The sequence below is a fragment of the Barbus barbus genome (assembly GCF_936440315.1).
Source record: "Barbus barbus genome assembly, chromosome: 16".
Taxonomy (NCBI): Eukaryota; Metazoa; Chordata; class Actinopteri; order Cypriniformes; family Cyprinidae; genus Barbus; species Barbus barbus.
In genome coordinates, this window is record NC_136744.1 from 23,201,950 (window position 1) to 23,225,379 (window position 23,430).

At 36.4% G+C, this 23,430-nt stretch overlaps 2 protein-coding genes across 2 annotated transcripts in view; one reads left to right on the top strand and one right to left on the bottom strand.

Moving 5' to 3' along the window:
- The first annotated feature begins 5,668 nt into the window (after positions 1 to 5,668).
- On the top strand, positions 5,669 to 8,465 carry LOC306882406 (glycoprotein hormone beta-5-like). Its single transcript, XM_079437003.1, has 4 exons — positions 5,669 to 5,954; positions 6,058 to 6,109; positions 6,816 to 7,014; positions 8,086 to 8,465. The coding sequence occupies exons 2-4, from the start codon at positions 6,081 to 6,083 to the stop codon at positions 8,275 to 8,277; spliced, it is 420 nt and encodes a 139-aa protein (XP_079293129.1). The 5' UTR covers positions 5,669 to 5,954; positions 6,058 to 6,080; the 3' UTR covers positions 8,278 to 8,465.
- An 11,416-nt stretch (positions 8,466 to 19,881) lies between these two features.
- LOC306882037 (voltage-gated delayed rectifier potassium channel KCNH5-like) overlaps positions 19,882 to 23,430 on the bottom strand; it is a gene marked incomplete at both ends in the record, with an annotated part of 47,431 nt that continues 43,882 nt past the window's right edge. Inside the window, one exon of the mRNA XM_079436469.1 lies at positions 19,882 to 20,898. Coding sequence (XP_079292595.1) covers positions 19,882 to 20,898 — 1,017 coding nt within the window. The remainder of the gene's footprint in view (positions 20,899 to 23,430) is intronic.

Consider the following 23,430-nt stretch of genomic DNA (forward strand, 5'->3'; position numbering starts at 1 on the left):
CTGTTTCGTGTTCATGTTTTTATGTCTTTTATTTTGAAGTTTCGTCACAGTTCTTGTTTGTTATAAGTAGCCATGTCGTTGCCTTTGTTCCTTGTCATGTATTGATGTTGGAACCTGCTGTTGGTGAGTCTAGTTTGTTTCATGCCACTTCAAGTCTGTTCATGCCAAGTCTGGTTTATTCATGCCTTGTCAAGTCTGTTCAAGTCAAGCCTGTTCATGCCAAGTCTAGTTTATTCATGCCTTGTCAAGTCTGTTCAAGTCAAGTCTGTTCATGCCAAGTCTGGTTTATTCATGCCTTGTCAAGTCTGTTCAAGTCAAGTCTGTTCAAGTCAAGTCAAGTCTTGGTTTGTATGTTTGGATTTTGGATCACTTTGTAAATAAAGCTGCACATGGGTTCTTCACTACGCTTGCTTTCAGTGGACTCTCATTACATTAACAATAATAAACCAGTGCTTCTGGTTAAAATACGAGGCCTGTATCATACCTGCTAACTTGTCGCTTTTTGGCGACAATCGCCGCTTTCGTTGCGCCCCCCCCCCCCCCCCCCCCAACACTGTCACCTTTTTTTCTCTGATGAGTTTGCAGGTCTGCTGTATCCATATTGCTTTCTCCTGTGAAAATTCTGTCCCGTCTGAATCAGGAGAGAAATATACACAGATCCAGCACCTCTTACCAGTGAGAAAAAAACAAAAAACTGTCCAAAATAGTTCTAAACAAACGTGTTGGTGGAATATGATTAAGAGGACAACAGAGGAGGACTTTTCCACTGAACAAAGCATTATCAATTATGGAGTCATATTTTGGCCAGAAGCAAGAAACTATTCCTTATCTACACATCCACATCACTTTACTCTCAAAACAACAACAAAGACACTACAACAGAGACAGCTAAGATTTTTGTGGATAAAAAAATGAATTACCCACACCCTGCATTCCAGAAAAACACTTTTGTGCAACTCTTCATGACTCAGGGCAACAGAACTTTAATTACATCTGTCTGTTACCAAACAATTTTGTCTCATTTAAGTCATTGATTTAACATCACAACATAATGTGTTTGGGTGTATGTATGCATAAGAGAGAGATCGATAGAGAGATTTTAACCCATATCATTTGGCATTGCCAATAAATCACTTTAATCTGCTTTTGAGGAAGTTGTTTGAATGAATGAATGAATTCATAGAATCGTCCATGAAGTCCAAACAAGAAGTGAAAATTATTGCCATATATACAGTACATTTTGATACTGTCATATACCTATAACAGATAATGATACACTAAATTAGATTTTAGTTTTATGCTCAATAAAAGCTTCAATCTGACCTTGCAGTAGTATGTGGACATCATCGATGTCCAGTGGGATCGAGCCACGTTCATCGGGCAGGTCTCGGGATGTCCTTTGTGACGTCATGGAGAGAGAGGTCAGCTGAGAACAACCTGAGGCATTGCAGCATCTGTGGAGAGGGCAGATGATGTCTTAGCAGTCCAGGTTTACACTCTTAAGAATAAAGGTGTTTTCACAAAATGGTGTTTTCACAGATACCATAAGAACTCATTTTGATTCTAAAAAAACTTTTTTTCTTAGTGTGAAGAACATTAAAAAAAACTTGAAAATCTTTCTTTAATAGCGTACTTTAACATTCCTTTGACATAGGGTTCTTTCTGTTATGCATTTCTTTTCGACTATGTAACTTTTATTAAATGCTTGCTTTGTAATTTAAGGAAGAATTTCTATAAGAAGAGTATACTAGACTTACAATATTGTTGAGCTGATTATTTATAACATATAACAAAATAACTTTTTTATGCAATCTTTTGAAAATAGCAATTCCATTGCTAATGCTGGTTGTTTATGCTGGTGTTTTCCTGCCAAAAATTAATTTGAGGACATGTCAGTAGAGAAATCAATAAACTGAGTACTACGTAAAGCACTATTCTCAAAATATAAAGTTTAATTGAAATATTTTTTGACTGGTTTTTCATATTAGAGGACATAGAAACGAAAGACTATAGAACAGTGGTTTTCAAACCCTGGGTCGCCATCGACTAAAAAAATGGGTCGCCAGGATGATTTAAGGAAAACGTATGTATGTAACCAAGTTCAAGACTCAGGAAAGAAGCAACTACATAAACATAAACAACAAAATGAAAGTAACCGGCAGCCGCCTCAGGTCAGAATCAAATGTGTATTTGTGTTTGCGCTCTGTTTTTGCAGCGTTGTACATTGTAGCAAATCAGAGACTTATCTGTTGATTTCTATAACACAACGGCCAATCAGAGGAGCTTTAGTGAGTCAGAATCCACTCACCGCTCACAACGCAAGTGTTCTTTTTCAGTCCAGAGACCTTCCTTCTTTCTTTTATATATATGGGTCGCGTCAATTTAAAAAGAAAAAAATAGGGTCGCTATTAAAAAAATTTGAAAACCACTGCTATAGAATACCCAAAACATGTAACTCGTGGTTTTGCCTTACTGGGACTTTGATAGAAACACAGAAATAACCATAGTGTATTTTGTGTGTGTGTTTAATATTTTATCCATTGTATTAAGACACATATGATGAGGAAATTGAACATACTGAATGTACCGCACAGTAGGAATGACCATTAAGTTCCTGTGGGTAGACACATAAAGCAATGGCACCCTCTGGGGAGCCAAAACTGCCTTTTTTTCAGAATCTGTGAGGCATGTTTAACCTCATCAGCATAAAGATGAAAGATTATAAGTGTTGGATAAACACAAATTTCTCAAACAGTAAAATCAGAAAGTTATGGCAAAATGTCATTACATCAATCGTTCTGTAACCATGTGAATGCGTGTCCTTGCAGCAGAACATGACTCTGTTAGAGAACAGAGGTGTAGAAGAATGTGTGCTATCCTGAGCTGGACTCACAGGAACGAGAACACAGAGAGAAAGAGAGCGCACATACTGGCTTAATAATGTGGAATGAAACACAGCAGGCATTAACACAGACCGGACATATTCCAAGAGATCAAACAAATCTGTGCATTATATCTGAATCAGAGTGCTGGGAATGATCATAGTCAAATCACAGTAAATGACTAAGAGAGTTACATGGAAACTTCATCCACATGAACTAACCACAACAGCATCTAAAGCATTTCACACGTACAGAACCCAACACTCCCACAGGTCAATCACCTGAGCAGAGCACAGACACATCTTTTATGAGAATATATGTCACTATGCCTATCCTGACAACTACAAAAACACTGACTAAAAGTGTCTAAAACTGCCTTTGAACATGACACTGACTATTTTGGATGAACTATTCCTTTAAACCACCTATGTTTTTATATTTATAACCGAAATCATTGTCAAAACAATAAGTAACAGTACTCATCCCTCTAAGACACAATGAGAGCTGTAAGTAACTCTTAGCAGGTTGGCATACAGTGGCATACCAAGTCAATGGCAAAAATTGCATATATAGTATTATCTGTATAATAGTAGTAATGTATGTTATTGTTTTTTATTTAACTTGTTAAAGACGTTTCAGTTGAATTCAATGAGTATTTATCAGAGTTGCATGCATAAGCGTTCCGCACGCGGTGACCTCTGACACACCAAATGCCTTGAGCTCGAGAGGGGCGTTGCGTGGGGCCCAAAATAACGCTGGCGCGAGCACGCGTTACCAGGATATGCACAATATAACACACGTCAATAACAATATCAAACACATACAGTATACAGTTCTACTGCGTGGTATGGCTTTATTTGAGTACACAGTACTCTTTTAAACTGAGAGCCTATTCAGTAGGATATAGCCTAGGCCTATTATATAAAGTGAATTAGCCTACATATATATATTTTTTTTGAATTTAGGCTGTATTATAGTATTGACATAACGTTTTGAACTCTCAGAAAAAAAATTAATAACAACAAAGACAATTAATACATTAAAATAAACATGGTGTTATAACGATTGAATCTGAGTTATGCGTTATTCAATGACCTTAGATCTGTCAAGGTGGGTCTGTTCAGAAGAACTCAAACTCTACTTACATGTTTGGCAAAGTCTGAAACGGTCTTTAAATGTCCACTTGCACCAGTGTTCAATGTTTTCCGTCGTCAACTACAATAACGACAAATACAAATCGTTAGGGAGTTCATATTACTGCGTGTATTACTGCGAATGAAGCTCGTTTATTCCCTCCCGTTCCCAGCCGAGCTCACCGGGAGAAGCGACCGGGCGGCGGAGTGAAACCCGACGCGCCCGCGGGGGTCTCTAATTATAACGACCACTCGGGGCGGCGCGCGGACCTAAAGGAGTAGGTTATAGCAGACAAAGCAGTGAATTAACCCCCTCTGTAGATCAATAACCGCACGGTGCGAATTATGAGGGTCTTTGTGCAGGTCACCGCTTTAGCCACTCAGAAGGAAGTCAAAACAGGGATGATACGTTTCAAAGTAGCCTAGGCTATATAGGCTACTATTGGTTTCAGTGTTGATAAATGTTCAAATGCATGACTAAATGGGGTCGCATTATCAAAATGTAGGTAAAATTTCGCAGGAAAATGCGTTATTTTTCGATTATCGCAGAAGCTTTTAAAATGTATTTTAAATAATTGTTTTCCTAACTAACCAAGCGGCCTACAATTTACGCGAAAAAATGCGCTCTGCAAATTTCATTTTGTTTTAAAAATCTCAATTTATATTTATTAATTAATCATACGAAGCCTATCAAAGAAGCCAAAATTCATTGCATAATTCTCACTGAATAGCCTGCCAGTGTATAGGCTACCTAACCTATATATTCAGGACATATACAGGATACTGATGCAGAACTAAAGGGAAATGTTGTGAGACAACATGATCACTATGTGAGTCAAATTATTTGTAATTAGATCATGTTAAATTGACCAAAACCTTCCCAAATTGACCACTGGGCGTCACTGTGGCATAATTTTAGAAAAGTTTGTTTGGCGTTACTTGAAGATGGTCTCAGTTTATTTAATGCACGCAAAAACACTACTTGTTTACTCTAAATAATACTTTGTACAAATATAGCTAATATACATAATATGTGTTTTATCAGCAGTTTTGTTTCTGTACTACTATTGTTTTCTACACAAAATGAAAAATGTTTTTAAAGCTCTTTGGAATTAATAATCGAATTTCCCCTAATGGCCCCATGCAGATCAGTCCTATTTTTCAGGCTTTGGCAGCATAGTTATATCTAATATGCCGGTTTGTCATTCATGAAATCCAAACACATGCATTGCCATTTTTTTCTAATTTAATAATAATAATAATAAGAAGAATAAAGAATATTACCATATATAATAAAGAAAATGATTTTCAGAGGAAATTAAGTCAGCAAAATTGTCACCCTGCCCCCTCAGGTGTCAGTTATATCAGACCTTTCTGGAAAATCACTTCTTAGATTATGCCAGGATGTTGTCATGGAAAGTATCTGACTGTTTGGAGCCTGACGTCTCATTTAACCTGTCTTGACACCTCCTGGAGCCAGGACTAACCACAGCCCACAAGATGGATGGATGAATAAATGAATACATGGATTAGAGGATAAATGTGTTTCCCATTCTCTTCCATGTGGATGACTCCGAACAAAAGGAGGTTCTTTCCTCTTCATTAAATTAATGGATGTACGGCTGATGTACCTGAGCAGCAGGTAAGACATGCACAGATTTCAGAGCCTGAGGGGCTGGATCAATCTCCACACACATGGACTCACCGGCTCCTTCCCTGTTTGTCTTTGGTCTTATGTGACATCTCTTTATTACTGCTGGATGCAGTTGGCGCTACAGAGACAGCCCCGTGTGTTTTAGGTGGGGTTGGCAGTGCCGTTTCTAATAAATTACAGATTTGTGCAAGTCCAGTGTCAGAGGAACTTCAGGAGAGGTGATATCAGGACTGGAAGTGAGATTCTCGCTGATTCTGGAGAATTAAGCTGTGCTGCATTTGCCAGGTATCTTTGACCTGACTGAAACTAAGAAGACAGATAGAAGATAAGTGAGATTTATGTTTTAATAATTATTTTTATTGATTAATTACTGTTATTTTGTAAACAGATCCACAGTCACTGGAATCAGCAATGGCTCCTCTGAGGTCTGGACCACAGGGGTGAGAAATTTAAATAGTCTTTTTACAGCTCTTTATGGAAATTATATTTTGGTATATCTTATCATAGTTTAAAAATGTCATTTTTATGATTGATTTTCAAGGGTAAAACAGTAAAACAAAAATGAAAATCACAAACTTCTAAACTTGGGGTTTTATAAGATTTTTAATGTAATTTGTTCAATGAAATTTACAACTCGGTTGTGAAATCTTATTACAATGTAAAATAACTTTCCTACTTTAATATATTTTAAAATGCAATTTACAGTATTTCCTGTGATACCAAAGCTGAATTTGTCAGTGTCACATTCTTCTTATCATCTGTGTTGAAAACATTGAAACTTTGATGAATAGAATTTTTAAAATAACTATATTTTAAATAAATTTTTTTTTTTTGGTAAAGATTATAATTGTCTTTACTGTCACTTTGATCAATATAATAATGCACCCTTGCAGAATGAAAGAAAAAAAACCTGACCTCAATTGGATGCTAGTGTACATGCTAGGAATTATGCAAATTTTACAAAACAATTTTAATGTGACTTTATATAAGTAAGAGAAAAACAGCTCTGTTTTCCTGGATCATTACAACTCAAATTATACGCTTATGTTAATCAAAAGCAATTGCTTGATTTTTTGCAACCTCCAGAGCATTTAATACTTAATCATTCTTCATCATGAACTCTTATTCTCTCTGTATGTGTGGAAGGCCGTCTCCTGTTACTCTGTGCTGTGTGACACTGGCTGTTTGGCTGTGTTGTGGCGCTCATACTGAGGCTTCTGTGCTCAACCTGAAGCGTTTCATTGGCTGTGCAGTCAGAGAATTGACCTTTCTGGCCCGTAAACCAGGATGCAGTGGGCTGCACATCACCACTGATGCCTGCTGGGGACGCTGTGAGACCTGGGAAGTAAGACTGATATTATTAGCCAAAGACAGACAAACATTCACATAAAAAGAGAGAAGAGCTTTTGCAGCACACCTCCAATGTGATCAATACTTAATCAAAATGATATAAGAAATATCAGGGTTATAATACTTTATTACAAGAAATTGCAATTATATACAGGGTTTTATAATTCTATAATATATCAAATTAAACCCCACATACTGTATATTACATATAGCTTAAATCATAAACAAGGTGATTTTGCTTTTATAGAAAGTGAAGCAGCCAAAAAGGTTTGACTATTTCACAAAAATATTATGTTAGTTTGTATTTATCTTGCAAAATAATTTGCATTTGTATTATTGATCGTGTTTGTAAGATTGGATTGTTTTAATTTTACACATAGAGCAGTTCAAAGCACTTTGGGAACATAACTCACTTTGACCCAAATAATCATTTTCCAAAAAAAAAGAAAGAAAATTGAACCACTTTAATTGAACCACCTTTAGTGCTTTTAAGAGAGAGGCGGAGAACCTCTTGGGCTGATTGCTCGAAATTAAAGGAAAATATAACAGAAAAATGGTTAAGATATTGCAGTCAGGCCTGGCTTTGAATAGTTTTATAATGGTTTCTTATGTATTTTTTTCATTCATGACGATTTTCTGCAAAATATGTTTTACATGCATTATTATTTACTGTGCTTAATTCTTGATAACGGCACATCTGAAGGAAAGTGACTGTTTACTTTGCCTAAAAAACTAAAGAAATCAACTACTTTTATAACTTAAAAATAGAACTAAATCATCCTCATTACATTAGGTCGTTCAGTTTTAACAGTCAGATCAGGATAATATTCATTTTTGAAGAAAAAAGTGCCTTCAGGGACTAACTTCACTTCCAGTAAATGTTATTTGGGTTGGAAAAGACATTTTAGACATTATTTAACATGCTTAATTAAAGAGTCTACAGTATATTATTAAATATTTAACTTTAAAGATACTTTTAAGTCTATCTAAAAACATAAATCAGTAGCCCAGATGAAAAGTCCTCATTATGACACACACCCTTCTCTTCACCTGTCAATCACTGCAGAAGCCAGTCCTGGACCCGCCCTTCATCGAGTCGCACCAGCGCGTGTGCACTTATAATGAAACTCGATTGGAGACGGTGCAGCTGCCGAACTGCTCAGCAGACGTGGACCCATCCTACACCTACCCCGTGGCCCTCCGGTGTGACTGTGGGGTTTGTCTCACTAGCACCACTGAATGCATCACTTCGGTCTGATATGCTGGAGAAACCAAAGAGCATGGGCACTGCAGGAATAAAATGAATCAAAAATAGATCTGTTTCATGTCTATGTACATGTAGCAAACATATTATCTTCAAATGGTCACTGTATGTTACTTTATCATCTTCTTTGTACTTTCCTCCTCCTTCTTTTTCCTGAAAAGAGCAAAACTGAATAAAACTTTAAACAACACACCTGTGGTCTTCTGTCATAACCTGAAAAAAATATTGTAGCTACAGGGCATAAGCCATTAAATTATGTAACATTTTATGTTCTATCCTTCATTTAATTGAGACAGAAAAACTTCTACAAATCCCCATGCACTATTTAAAATTTTTATTACACTGATCAAAAGTGACAGTAAGGACATTAATAATGTCACTAAAGATATCTACTGTATTACAAATGACTTTACTACTTAAACACTTCCTAAAAATTTAGCACAGTTTCCATGAAAATAATAGCAAAGCTAACACCGATAAAAATAATAAATGTTTCTTGAGCAAAAACATAAGCTTATTAGAATGATTTCTGAAAGATCATGTGACACTAAAGACTGCAGTAATGGCTGCTGAAAAATCAACTGCTATCACAGGAATAAACTACGTTTTAAAATATTTTAAATCTAACAACAGTTATTTTAATTGTTATAATATTTCACAAAATTACTGTTTTTACTGTACTTTTTTTATCAAATAATTAAACGTAGCTTTGGTGAGCCTAAGAGACTTCTTTCATTTAAAAAATCTTACCAACCCCAAACTTTGAACAGAATGGTATTTCCATATTAAATAATCATACAGTAAATAAAGAAGGTGATTTATAAAAAAATACTGTATTATGGCCACAGTGCATGATGGATTGTTTTTTTTTTCTTATTTGTCAGGAGATTTGCTGTGTGTTTGTTTTGTAGACGGTAGAGGCAAAAGTTCTGTGACTATGACACATGTCCATATGTGTGCTAAAGAAATCATTAGGGGGTCCAACCACCTGCTCAATGCTGCTCTCATCTCAGTCACTTACTCATGGTTTAATGGCATTTATAGTCATATATTTACCACCTGCTCTTGACTTTCCATCTCAGGCAACCAGACACACTTGTTCTCCATTTAAACTTTAGTGTATTTACTTTGCATTTGCTGATCTCACACACACATATGAGAATGACAATATGTAATTTTCTCAGAGACCTGCAGCACTGAAGACTATTTTTTCTGAATGCTGCGTTACTGTGAGTTCACATGCCCCAGCAGTGTCTGCATGATAAATTATTTAATACCTCACTAATGTGAAAATGATGAGAAAACATTCTCCTCTCCCATTGTATTGAGCAGATGCACATGATTATCACCTTTTCCATTATAAACCTGAACACAGTGTGTAACGCCTCAGAGGTCAAATTCATCAGATTCTGCACTGGAAATTACATTTAGGGTCAACAGTTTAATATAGTTTCATTAAGTTCCACAATCACAAATGTGTGCAGATTACTTTCATTGATTTTGCTGAGATAAATGTGGTTTTCTTTACAAGAAAAGGATAAAAATGTTGTGTATCATTGAGACAAAGATGTACTTAAATTAAAGGCAGCCGTTGTCCATAAAACAAAAAAATAGAATAAAATAAAATAAAATAAAAACGTTATTTTGACATTACCTCTCAGAATACTGCAGACTACTTTAAATCATTTTTTCATATAAATCTGTCAAGGATAATTTTAAAAATATATTTGTAAAGGATCATGTGACACTGAAGACTGGAGTAATGGCTGCTGAAAAAACTAATTAAAAAATAATAATTTTCCTTTTATATGTAACAGTAAAAGACAGTTACTGTAAAAACTATAATAATAACAATATTACTGTTTTACTGTACTTTTGATCAAATAAATCCAACTTTGGTGAGCATAAGAGACTTTTTTATAAAGAATGTTTTAAAAATGTAATAAACCCCAAACTTTGGAATGTACGTGTGTAAATTATCTTAACCTAGTAAATGTTGAGGTAAATGTGGTGGTTTCTTCACAAGATTGGGACACAAATTCAGATCACTTCAATGAGATGCTAAAGCCAATTTCTGAATTTTGAGTCATGCAATATAAAGTGATTTTAAATCACAGTTACAAGATACTATTTTTTCAACAAGAGGGGGCCTCCAAAAAAGGCTGATGCCTTAGGGCCACAATCTATCCTTGCTTTTGATCAACGTTGTTCCCAAAGGTTTTGCTGCTACGGTAATGCTGGCATGTACGATATTCACCAGCATTCCCAGAAATGTCAAACCTCCCCCAATGCTGCCTTTGTCCCAGATTAATTGCCAAAATTACCCTTCTGTCAAATCACTTCCATTCAATTAACTGTCAACTAAACAAACTCTAAATCTGGCCCTACTCATGGACAAGACAGGCTCTTTCAAACAACTCCAGGCATTCGAGCTGACAGGTACAGATCCAATCAAATGAGCTTCTAAATATAAGCAAGAGAGAAAATTATGGGAAGCACTGTACAGTCTTACACAACACTGTCTCTCACCTTTATGTTCATTAATTTTCTGTCTTTTTAAATACTATTATTTATATCTGCACTATTTCATGGTCACTAAATAAGTACATCATAATGTAAATGTTTGTGATAAGCAAATCTTATCACTGGACAATGAATATACAACTCTATACATCCCATGCTTACACATTTTTTGAAGAGCAGTGATTTTATGAATATGTTCCTACAATGCAATGCTTAATAGCATTTTAAGATATCAGTTTCAATACATATTTTTTCAAAACGCAAAGAGATTGACGGAGTGACAAGGGAAGGAGAGTTAGGCCATGTGATCTTGTAATATTAGCATTGCTACAGACAATTGTCTGATATCTAGACAACCTGATCAATAAGAATCTGATAATTCTCATTCATCGTAATTGCAATATATAGAGATCTCAGAATGGATGTCAATGCTGAAAGATGCTTTTGAGCAGCAGAATGGTAGTTACTGTATTTTCCAGTAGTGGCTAACTATGCTAACTAGCAAAACCCTTGACCCCTTGGCCTTTCTTCTGATTAAATGTGTCTAATGATCTGTAGAACAACAGCTCATTAAGACCTTGGGACCAAGCAAAACTGGGACTATTTAGTACACAGAAGGCAGACCTCATGTTATATTCAATACAGCACAGTCTTTGTTTTTACAATCACAAACACACATTACTACTGAAATGGGCTTGTATCTGTGAAACAATATTTATGTGTGTGTGTGAAGAATATAAAAGCACAAAACTAATATTTTAAACCAGGCCAATCCCAGATCTTTAGCAAGCTCAGCAAAAAGAGAGACAGAGTGAGAGATAAATGGGTTGTAATAACAGAATCTTGAGGGCTTCGTGCCAAGCTGCAGCACCGCTACCTGAAAATTGACTTCAGCAGGACCGTAATACAGAGAGCTGCACTCTTAACCTGTGCAGGTACATTTAACTCTCTGCTACCTGGAAACAAACAGGGAGGGAACATTAAAATATGATTAAGATTAAAAGAAATAAAGGAAAAATTGTACTGAAAAATGTAAATATAAAAAAAATAAAGAAATGCAATGTTTGTGCATATACATACGTGATCCTTCAGAATCATTCTAATATGCTGATTTGCTGATTCAAAGTTGAAAACATGCTGCTTAATATTTTTGTGGAAACTGTGAAACATTTTGTTTTTAGGATTCTTTAATAAATAGAAATAAAGTAAATAAAAGTTATACAGTAAGTCAATAGAATGTTTTAAAACAGAAATGTATTGTACAATTACTAGGTAATAAGTACTAACCCTGAACCTACCTCTAAACCTAACCCTACCCCATGTAGTAACCTTATATTACCAGTACTTTTCAGGTAGTTACGCTAAGAACACTGTAAGTATATGTAAGTTCATGTACTGTAAAATAGAGTGCGACCCATTTTATGCATCCTTGCGGAATAAAATATTTAATTTCATTAAAAAAAATAAAGAAAAATAAAAAATTAAGTTGACAGGCCCCAAAATATGTGTGTGCGTACTGTACACCGTAGTACGGAAGTTCTAAGCGGCCATGCATTATTATAATTTGTCTGTCTTGTTTTCTCGTGATCACGACTTAATTTTCTCGTGATCTCGACATAACGAAAGTTGTTTTGTCGTTATCACGACTTATTTTTTCTCGTGATCTCGACATAACGAAAGTTGTTTTGTCGTTATCACGACTTAATTTTCTCTGTGTATTCGGCATGAGAAAATGCTATAGAAGCAGCATCATGGATGATCGTATTCGCTTTTACTTTGATCAGGGACTCACTCAAACTGAAATAATAAAAATAAAAATATGGTATCCCAAATATTGAAGGTGTTGTGTGTGTGACCGACTACATTGATCCATGATAGAATACTTGGCATGCATATTCATACTCGGACATTTTAGCTCTGTGTCTGTCAGTGATTGAGGACTTACACATAAGTGTTCGACACTTGAGAAGGAGGCTGTCGGGTCTGCAACTTTATCGTCGAAGACAATATAGCGACCCTGATTTTCTCACTATAGCTACAATTACGTCGTGAGAAAACGGTTTTTAGGTTGAGATCAACAACTTTCGTTATGTCCAGATAACCACAAAACAAATTTCGTTATGTCGAGATCACGAGAAAATTAAGTCGTGATAACGACAAAACAACTTTCGTTATGTCGAGATCACGAGAAAATTAAGTCGTGATAACGACAAAACAACTTTCGTTATGTCGAGATCACGAGAAAATTAAGTCGTTATCACGAGAAAACAAGACAGAAAAATTATAATAATGCATGGCCGCTTAGAACTTCCGTACAGTAGCTTTTTAAGTGAACCTCAGAAGAAATAAACACAAAAATACCTTTAAAAGTATACAATCCTTAATAGTCCAGGTGATATGTGAAAATAATGTTCACTTTTTTATAAAAGCATGAAACTTGGTACACTTGTATAGTTTGTGGCCTTAAACATTGTCAGAATTGGAGCCATCGCAAAAACACCTCGTGGTTGCCATGGCGACCATATCTCCTGAACCAAACATGATAACACAGAAAAGGTGATGTCTACCCCTATGTCATTGATGGTCAAGGATTACAATGATACCATATACAAAACATAAACTGTTCAGGTGAAGAGTTAATGGTGAAATTAGCAATGTAATCTGAGCATCACAGTGTCCCAGCATTTACAATAGTCCATATTATGGCTATTAATTTGTATTACTATAATATTTTATTCAACAATACATGAAAATATTGTTTTCAAGAATAGGCTACTATCATATATTTCAGAGATATAGGCTATATATAAAAAAATATCTCAGGTAAGTGTATTTTTCCTTACCTCTCAGGCAGAGATAATATACCACTAATATTTGATGTAACGGGTGGAATACTATTTATGTGTAGGGTGTGGTGCACTGCAGGTGTGGGCGGGTTGCGGGTCCAATAACCAAGACTCGTTCCAGTACACGCTGAGCAAAGTAGTCACTCTGCCACTGATTGACAGCTGTAGTGATTATCTTAAAGGGAGAGCTATTTGCTTGCTTTCTGTATTTAATCTATTAACAATTTGAATTTAAATAGGTGGTGATGGCGCAGTGGATAAAACACATGCCTTTGGTGTGAGAGACCCCGGGTTCGAATCCACTGTGAGACACCAATGTGTCCCTGAGCAAGACACTTAACTCCTAGTTGCTCCAGAGGCGTGCGACCTCTGACATATATAGCAATTGTAAGTCGCTTTGGATAAAAGCGTCAGCTAAATGTAATGTAAACGTTTTAATAAATGAGTTTTGTCTACCTCATGTAGGAGATTTAATGCAGGTGTGTGAGATTTAATGTATAATGCGTCCCAGTGATGTAGTGTGTATGGTGAAGAGGAGGGGTCCAGGAGGAAGCCCTGTGACCAGTTAATGTTCTTTGGATGAAAACCCTGAAAGACCTACCTGTGAGGTATGGAGGACCAAACCTGCATAAATTAAATATGAATAAATGAATGAATGAATAAATATATAAATAAATGCATAAACGACTTGATAAAATAAATATGATTAATTTGTAATAAAACAAAATACATTTTTAAACTTTTTTTTTTACTTTTATTTTTTCACTAATTATTTTTTTAATGTATTTTTATATTATTTATACATTTATTTTTAGATTTATTTCTATATTTATGCATTCATTTTTTTAGAATGATTTATTCGTACATGTATTTATTTTTAGATTTGTTTATTCATTTATTTTTTACTTTTCCGTGTGTAACATGGAAATGAGGAAGGTGGTCCTTGTGTAGCTTCAGTGCATCATTGGCTGAGAGCTCACACGTCGAATCGTCAGGCCAGCTAAGCGATAGAGATGAGAGTTTTCAAAGAAAGTGGTGGCAAGTAGTAATTTGTTGTCCAGTTTGCTACGGGATGTGGCAGATCAGCTGGAGAGTTGCAAGTTATTTTCACCTAACGTTATTCGCATTAGTGCCGAAATATTTAAAATATTTTCCAGAAATAAAAACAGGAAGCTGAAGCTACTTATGTGATCTCCCACAGCATCGTCGTCAGACCCTAGGGTGATGACACCCAGAGTCAGACACCCAGTGGATGGTTGGTTTCTAGTCTAATAACTATTCTGTAATCACGGAAACAGTCTTGACTCTAAATAACTGAAATGGTTGCGTTTCTGAACCACCAATGGCTTCTTTGAAAATTGGAACAATACAGGGTCGCATTTCTCTACCCTAGGCCCATGGTGCTTTTGGGAAACGCGACCCTGTATTTTTTGGTTCTTCTACCCATGATTGTCAATTGGGTAAAAAAAACAAAAAAAAAAACGGTAACTGATTGATTTTTTTCTTATTGAATGCATGAAAAAAAAAAAAACAATAACAATAGTTATCGTCAAATCACAACACCAGTCCAGGATAAATCAGTCCTTCAGTCTCTAGAGAAAATGCCAAGTCCTTCAACAAAGCCACTGCTCTTATCGCTTTCAAGTTCGTGGAGAACTCAATAGATTTAAAATACAATCTCATTTCAACTTTGAATTTTACAAAAAGAGGTTTGCATCTAGAAAATTTACATTTGATTCCGTGATTACAGAATAGCTATTAGACTAGAAACCAACCATCCACTGGGTGTCTGTCAGGGGTCGGCAACCCGCGGCTGCTGAGCTGCATGCGCTCTTTCATCCCTCTGCGGGGGCTCTCCCTGTAGCGTGTAGGTGTCCCCCAGACTTTTAATAAAACCTAAACTCTTCCCCTGCACTTTTTCTCGGTCAAGTGTGTTAAAGTAGAGGTTTTCAAGGGTCAATGTGAATAAATCTAGATTTGAATGAAAAGAGAAAAGATAGTCATGTCGTTTTGGATACGTTTTATTCGAATATCACAGAGCGCTGAACTCTCACGCGCTGAATGTTTCATTCATCCTCGAAGCCGGAGGGCGCTCTCACGTCCACAACGGACTCATATGAGAAGTAATAGTAACTTTTGACAGGCATCCCGCTATCGCTGTAGCTAAACTGAATAACAAGCATAAAACCTAACTGATGAAACGTGAAGACGATATGGTTTGTGTGTTTTTCAAGTCTTCTCCATGTAATAATTTTTTGTACATAAAAGATTTATATATAATATGAAAGCCGAATAAATAAGCTTTCCATTGATGTATGGTTTGTTAGGATAGGACAATATTTAGCTGAGATACAACTATTTGAAAATCTGGAATCTGAGGGTGCAAAAAAATCTAAATATTGAGAAAATCGCCTTTAAAGTTGTCCAAATGAAGTTCTTAGCAATATTACTAATCAAAAATTTATTTTTGATATATTTACGGTACAAAATATATTCATGGTACATCTTTACTTAATATCCTAATGATCTTTGGCATAAAAGAAAAATCGATAATTTTGACCCATACAATGTATTTTTGGCTATTGCTACAAATATACCCGTGCTACTTAAGACTGGTTTTGTGCTCCAGGGTCACAAATATTTTCTGCCTTATTCTGTGATAAAAATGGGAAAAAGTGTTTGTAGTATATATACTGATTGTACAATCATAACAATAATTATCATATGACTCCGAAATCTGGAGTAACAGCTGATGAAAATTCTGATTTGCATCACTGAATTAAATTATATTTTAAAGTAAATTAATTATGTATTATCCTATAACCTCTGACACTGAAACCTCTGAAAACGCCTCACATGACTGCTCTGAACATAACGAAACAAATGCATATTGACGGATCTTCTGTTCTGCAAAATGTAAACAAATGTAGCCTATATTTTTGCAAGCGTAAATATTGTAAAAATATGAATATTAATTGTGTCTAGAACAGGCTGCGCGCCGCTGCGCAGAGCTAACGCGGGTTCCGCGGGTGTTCATTTCATACTCTGTGACAGCTTATTTAATTAATAAATTATACATTGTATTTAATGTAAGGTACATGTACAACAAACTGGTAATGTCATAGTGGTATCGTGGCCTATACCTGTGGAACAGTAGACAGCACACGCGGTGTTCATCTAATAAAGATCTTCATATAGCTCTAGCAAACAAGCCTTTGCAGATTTGCTTTCAACTGACTGTAGATACAAAGCCACGTCTTCATCGCTCTTGATGTTCTTAAACTCTCTGTTATCTGAGTGAGAACCGCTTCAGAGACTCAGCGCGTGCGGCAGGGAACTGAATGAATCATTCAAACTGATGCTCGAACCGATTCACTGGTTTGCCAACTGGTTTGATAAAGCCTTTAAACAGAATCGACTCAAAAGAATGAATCATTCGCGAATGGGCATCATTCATTGCCCAGAGAAAAGTAGACGGCGCGTTTGGAATAAACCGAAGTTTTTAACTTGTATTGCATTAAGATACAGTAACGAGAGGAGAGTCGCCCACAGTAACGAAGTAAAAGTACCGTTTTTTCTCTAAAAATATACTTGAGTAAGAGTAAAAGTACCCATTTTAAAATATACTCTAAAAGTATTAGTTACCCAAAAAATGTACTCAAGTAAATGTAACTCGTTACTACCCACCTCTGATTATACATACATAAATATTATAATAATAATTATTATTACTACATTTGACATTTCTGTCCCCCTCACTTCTGAAATGATTGCAACTCCTCTGCCCTGTAACATCCTCTGCCCTGTAACAATATAAAACTTTAGCTATATGCAGTGTTGTTTTTATGTGGGCATCAAATATTTTGTGGCTCCACATGAATTTTATTCGGTAGGAAAGGGGCCAAAATGGCTCTGACATCGACGGTTCCAGACTCGATGACGACGATGCTGTGGGAGATCACATAAGTAGCTTCAGCTTCCTGTTTTTATTTCTGGAAAATATTTTAAATATTTCGGCACTAATGTGAATAACGTTAGGTGAAAATAACTTGCAACTCTCCAGCTGATCTGCCACATCCCGTAGCATAAATACATGTGGGAATAAATCATTCTAAAAAAAAAATGAATGCATAAATATATAAATGTATAAATAATATAAAAATACAAGAATTAGTGAAAAAATAAAAGTAAAAAAAAAGTGTTTAAAAATGTATGAAAGCAGAAAATAAATTAAGGGGGGGGGATTTATTTTATTATAAATTAATAATATTTATTTTATCAAGTCGTTTATTCATTTGTTTATTTTCCTATTATCACATTTATTTATCTATTCATTAATATATTTATTCATTCATTTATTCATATTTAATTTATGCAGGTTTGGTCCTCCATAGCTCAGAGGGACATGGAGAAATACATAATTTTTTGACATTTTAAACAAAACATTGAATACTTTAAAAATGAAAATAGACTTTAAATGTGAAATTAAAACCACCAGTAGGTGGCAGAAAGTGACTGTTAATAAGTGAACCATTGCGACTGAACCGAATCGTTTAACAGCTGATTCATTCAGGAACGAATCACCTTCATGTTGCTCAGAGAAGCAAAACAGTGCTGTAACTGTTTGGAATAATTTTTTTATCGGCGAAATGGAGCAAAAACAGGCAATATGGTGTCTAAAACGTAAATCTCTTAATATTAACTTATTGTTTATTGAGCTTTTGTATAAAAATACTCGATATTGTCAAATTGCACATCGTTAAAACAACAATTACGATATTATCGCAGATGATATCACACCTGCACTGCACGCTTTAGCGAGTGTCAGCAACTGCACGCGATAAATGCCCCCCTGATGGAGGTGCCCTGGCGCCGGCTCTGCTGCGAGATAAGATTCAAACCAGTGGAGAAATAATGTAACTGTGTCTATAAAGGTGTGAACCAAATGGTTCATTCTATTAGAATAACAAAGGAACAGCATTCCTCAGGAACGTCTTGTAGATTGCAGGATCTCCAGCAGGAAGGTCCTAACAGTATCTGTAATTTCTAGCCCTCTTGTCTTCAGGTATAAAATTATATCACAGGAATTTGGGAGAAGCTAGGATTCATACAAGGGTTAAAGATAAAATATTAGCTAATTATCAAAGAAAGAAAAAATAATAGCTATAATTTGGGCTATTGTAAATGCTGCGATACTGTGAATTCAACAAAACGTTGCAGTTTACTCTTACAATTATAATTTTTTATTTTCCATTTTTTTAGTAAGGTTGCATATAATACAGTCAACAGATTTACAGTGGTGAAGCTGCATTTCAGGCCCAAAAGCTGCTACTGATGATATATACAATAAAACAAACCCAATAACATTGAGTGGAACATAAATGAAGGGCATAAAATCCTACACGCTCCGAAATCCTTGTCCAAAAAACCCCAGAAATGAAACCTGACACATGCAAGTTAAACTGTATAGAAAGACAGATGAAAAACAGACCTGTCCAACACTGATAACCAGTGCAGGTTTTTCTTCTTCAGCTTTATATCAAGACTGATGTTTAGGTCCTTTAAGGCAAAGTTCTTGAGTGCCTATGAAAGTCATTCATGCATACGCAAATGTTTCAAACACAACACATTCTTCCTCAGTGATCTGTCATGCTACATTTTGTTAAAAATCTGAATGTACATTATGGTGATATCAAGACAATCAACAGTCTCTTTCATTTACACATTGAAAATAAGCATTCTGTGAGAATAAATAGATCTGCATGCAGTTAACTGCATAATATACAAGCATTTAAATATCATTTCAATTGTACAAACGTCAACAGGGTTGTGCATTTTTGGCAAGCCAGAACCCAGCTGGACATGCATTATATATACAAACTCACGCTGAAAAAGGGGGAAAAATGGTCCTGCATTACTTCAGTGTGCAAAAAAGTGCTGATTGAACATTAAAAAGCATTTTTGTATTTCTCAGTACATGCCACTGTACTCTGATGGGGTTAGAGTTCCTGGCAGTTATTTAGATCCAGAAACCAACTCCTGTTCCCATACAGATGTTCAGATTTCAGCTTTACGCTCAGAACTCAGAAACTAGAAACCAACCCAAGCTTCTATTTTGGGCGTTCCTGTATAAGCTGCAGATACAGGTGCCAAATTTGGATGCACCAAAGCCCCAGTGATGCTACAAATACTTACTCTCAAATGCTTATTGAATGCAAAGCCTATTTTCCTATGGCAAACCCTCATCCTTTTCAGAGTCTGGCATACTGAGTGTGGACACTGGGATGCTGCCTTGTGCTTTGAGTCTGTGCATTTTTGGGGTTGGTTCTTCACTAGATGTGGGCTTTGAAGTCTCTAAAAGCAGTCTGAGAATCTGTCCAACCCGTTCTTCTAAAGCCGCCATCCTTCCGTTCAGAGCTTGGATCTCTGTCCGCAACTCCAGCCTTGCCTCCTGCAGAGAGGCCTGAAATGAGCTCTCGCTACTGGAGTAAAAATCCTGGGCTGGTCCTTCTCCACCACCAACTCCAGGAACAGGGCTCTGTGGTTCTGAAACCCTATCCAGTCTCTGGTCGCTGTATGTTAAGCCACTATCCCAAGAGTCCGTTTTGCGGAGCGAATTCTTCCTGGATGTTCCAACCTCCTCAACACTTTCTATCCGACCTTTGACTTGTGGTGAAATGTGCTCCATGGACACGGCTTTAGCTGCATTGTTCAATCCCTCCTTCCTAGCATCCTCTGGAGGTGAACCAGGGGCAGCCATGTTGTTTTTCAATCTCATCCAGCCACGGCCAGTTCCTGCGGGTTTAGTCCGTGCCATGTTATTAACTTTGAGTCGATTTGCGACTTGGTCACCAGTGACCACGGCAGGTTTGAGTTCCATGATGTTGCGGTTGTTCTGCTTGACTGAGTCACCCACTTTAGGGTAGGCCAGGCAGTTCTGGATGGGTGTGATTTGGGAGATGGTGACCACGGTGCTGGTGGACCCATTCTGAACCGCATGCAGCGAGTTCTGCATGAGGGAGGTGTGAGGTTTCGCCATGCGCGTGGGATGCTGTAGATGCTGCTGATTCTTTTCTAGGTCCAGCTGGGCCGAAGCGCCCTGGTTACGGAGCTCTTTCTGCTGTTTAAACTTCTGGAAGAGTTTTCGAACCGGGTGGTCCACAGGAATAGTGAGTGGAACCTCATTCTTTGAGCGCTGCCTCTCTTCTTCCTCCTTCTTCACATCAATGATTTTACGAAATATAAACTATATATGGAGAGAAGAAATCCCATCAGTTAGATAGGAAATGGCATCTATGAGAATTCTGGAATCATCAAAACTTTCATTTACAGTGGAGATAAATATCAAAGAACAAACTTGCAAGTTCCTAAATTTCGAGGTCACTGCTTAGAGTCCTATTTTAAGTTATCCTAACAGGAGTAAAAGTTTTTTAAGCTAAATATATTATGAATCGCAGTATAAAGACTTTAAATAAGATATTTGAAAAAGAATGCTGATCAAAATTAGAGAACACTTTTTTTGGTGTTAATCTCATGCTAATTTCCTTAATTATCTGACAAACTCAATTTAACTGACAGCAGTTTTCACTGACTTTGCAATATGGTGAGCAATTCTAAAGTGATTGAAACACTCTGAAATCAGGTTGTCCAGATGAAGGCCAATAGCAACCATAGCAAGAGAAGTTGGTCATTCCAAGTCTGTGATTTCTAGAATATTGCATCTTTACAATGTCACTTACTTATTCAAGTCCCCCCAAAAGGCTGGTTGTCCATGAAAGACAAATGCATGAGAGGACAGAATAATGCAGAGACTCTCAATGGGTTCAACACTGCAGCTGGAATTGCTGAATTCATTCAAAGCAAGGGCCTGTACACTTCCTACTAATTTTTGACTACTGTAACCTTCAGAAATTTTAGTTGTAATCTTTCTTTGTGCAACAATCATTCCTATTATCTAATTTTTATCACCGTGTTTTCCACAAAATAAAAGGCTTTTGTTGAAGTGTCTTGGTTATTTTGTAAAACACTGTTCTGCTGGTATAGCCACAGTTAAATTTCTTTCAAATTTTGTATGATGAAGATTACATCATTTCTGAAAAAATCAATTGTTCATAATTTGTTCTCTAATTTTTATATCCACTGTATAAACAGTTTGTAAGACTTTGTATGCATGTTGAGTTATTAAAATAGTTTTTTCTATTATTTAAAAATCACAAATCACAAAATTTGTGTTAGAAAAGACAAAATGTTTGAATATTCAACATAAAATAGTAACACGGATATCAAAAAAGAAGAGCATACCCCAGTTTAAAAAATGTAACATTTAACATAAAATAACAGGAATTTACTGTGTTGGGAAAGAAAGATTTAAATTATACATGTTTTAGCTTCTCCCACCGTCACACTAAAGCTTCCATTTTGTTTCTTGCCATGGTCTGCCCACAGACTACATGTGTTTGGAGATCATGTGTTGTTCTCTTCACCCCCTCTTTGCCTTTTTTATGCCTTGGAATGATCTTTTCATCATTTTTTTCACATGAAAACCATCAAGTTCTTCACTGAAACTAATTTGCGGTGATGGATTCATTTAGTTCATAATAATAATTTACTTGTGTGCCTTTCTCCCAAGTTAATGTAAAACACGAACAAGGTTGAACTACAGACAAAAACACCTCAATTCAATAGCTACTCACAAACCGTTTGAGTAAACATTCTATCTGTCTATCTATTTATCAACAAGTGAAGTGAAGTGACATTCAGCCAAGTATGGTGACCCATACTCGGAATTCGTGCTCTGCATTTAACCCATCCAACATGCACACACACAGCAGTGAACACACACACACCGTGAACACACACCCGGAGCAGTGGGCAGCCACTTATGCTGCGGCACCCGGGGAGCAGTTGGGGGTTCGGTGCCTTGCTCAAGGGCACCTCAGTCGTGGTATTGAGGGTGGAGAGAGCGCTGGACATTCACTCCCCCCACCTACAATCCCTGCCGGCCCGAGACTCGAACCCGCAACCATTGGATTATGAGTCCGACTCTCTAACCATTAGGCCACGACATCCATCGCTAACTTATCTATTCACATTGAGCTGGGATTTCTATTACAATAATAATTTTTTTTTTTATTATATCACCCATTTTCCTAAAGAATCTGGATTGTTTTGAAGAATCCATACTGAGTGTGTTTGACTCTTATATCTGAACACAAATATACAAAACTGATGAATTAGTTCAGACACTGGAGCTCACAGAAAGAGAACGTCTGTCATTCTCTGTTGCCCTTTTTCTGAAAGTCAGCAAAACAAGAGCTGAACATGGCAACATTCTCTGTTTGAACATTCCAACATTTTCTGTCCCACTGAGGCTTCGTTTGAGATCACACACCTTCTCTGACACACTAAACCAACAGAAATTATTTAATGAGTTCAAATCACAGAGAGAACTGCGGGTATTTGTGTTGTTTTTTAATAACGCAGGGAAATGAAAGCTCATTAGAACCTATTCCTTCTGACCCCTTTCAAAGCAGTAATTGCTTGCACGCATTTCCAACACATCTGCAAACCAAGTTTTATGAACAACAAAGTAATTTGATTTCACTAACTGGTAAAGCTGGGGATGAACTGGCCATAGGAAGCACAGGGATGCTGGGACTGTTGTCTTATAGGCTTGTCAAAATCAATTTAAACATACAAAGCAAAAACAAAGATTTGAAGAGAGAAAGGGTACTGATATCTTCTGGCCGATCCATTTATGCCGATGTTGTGGATTTGG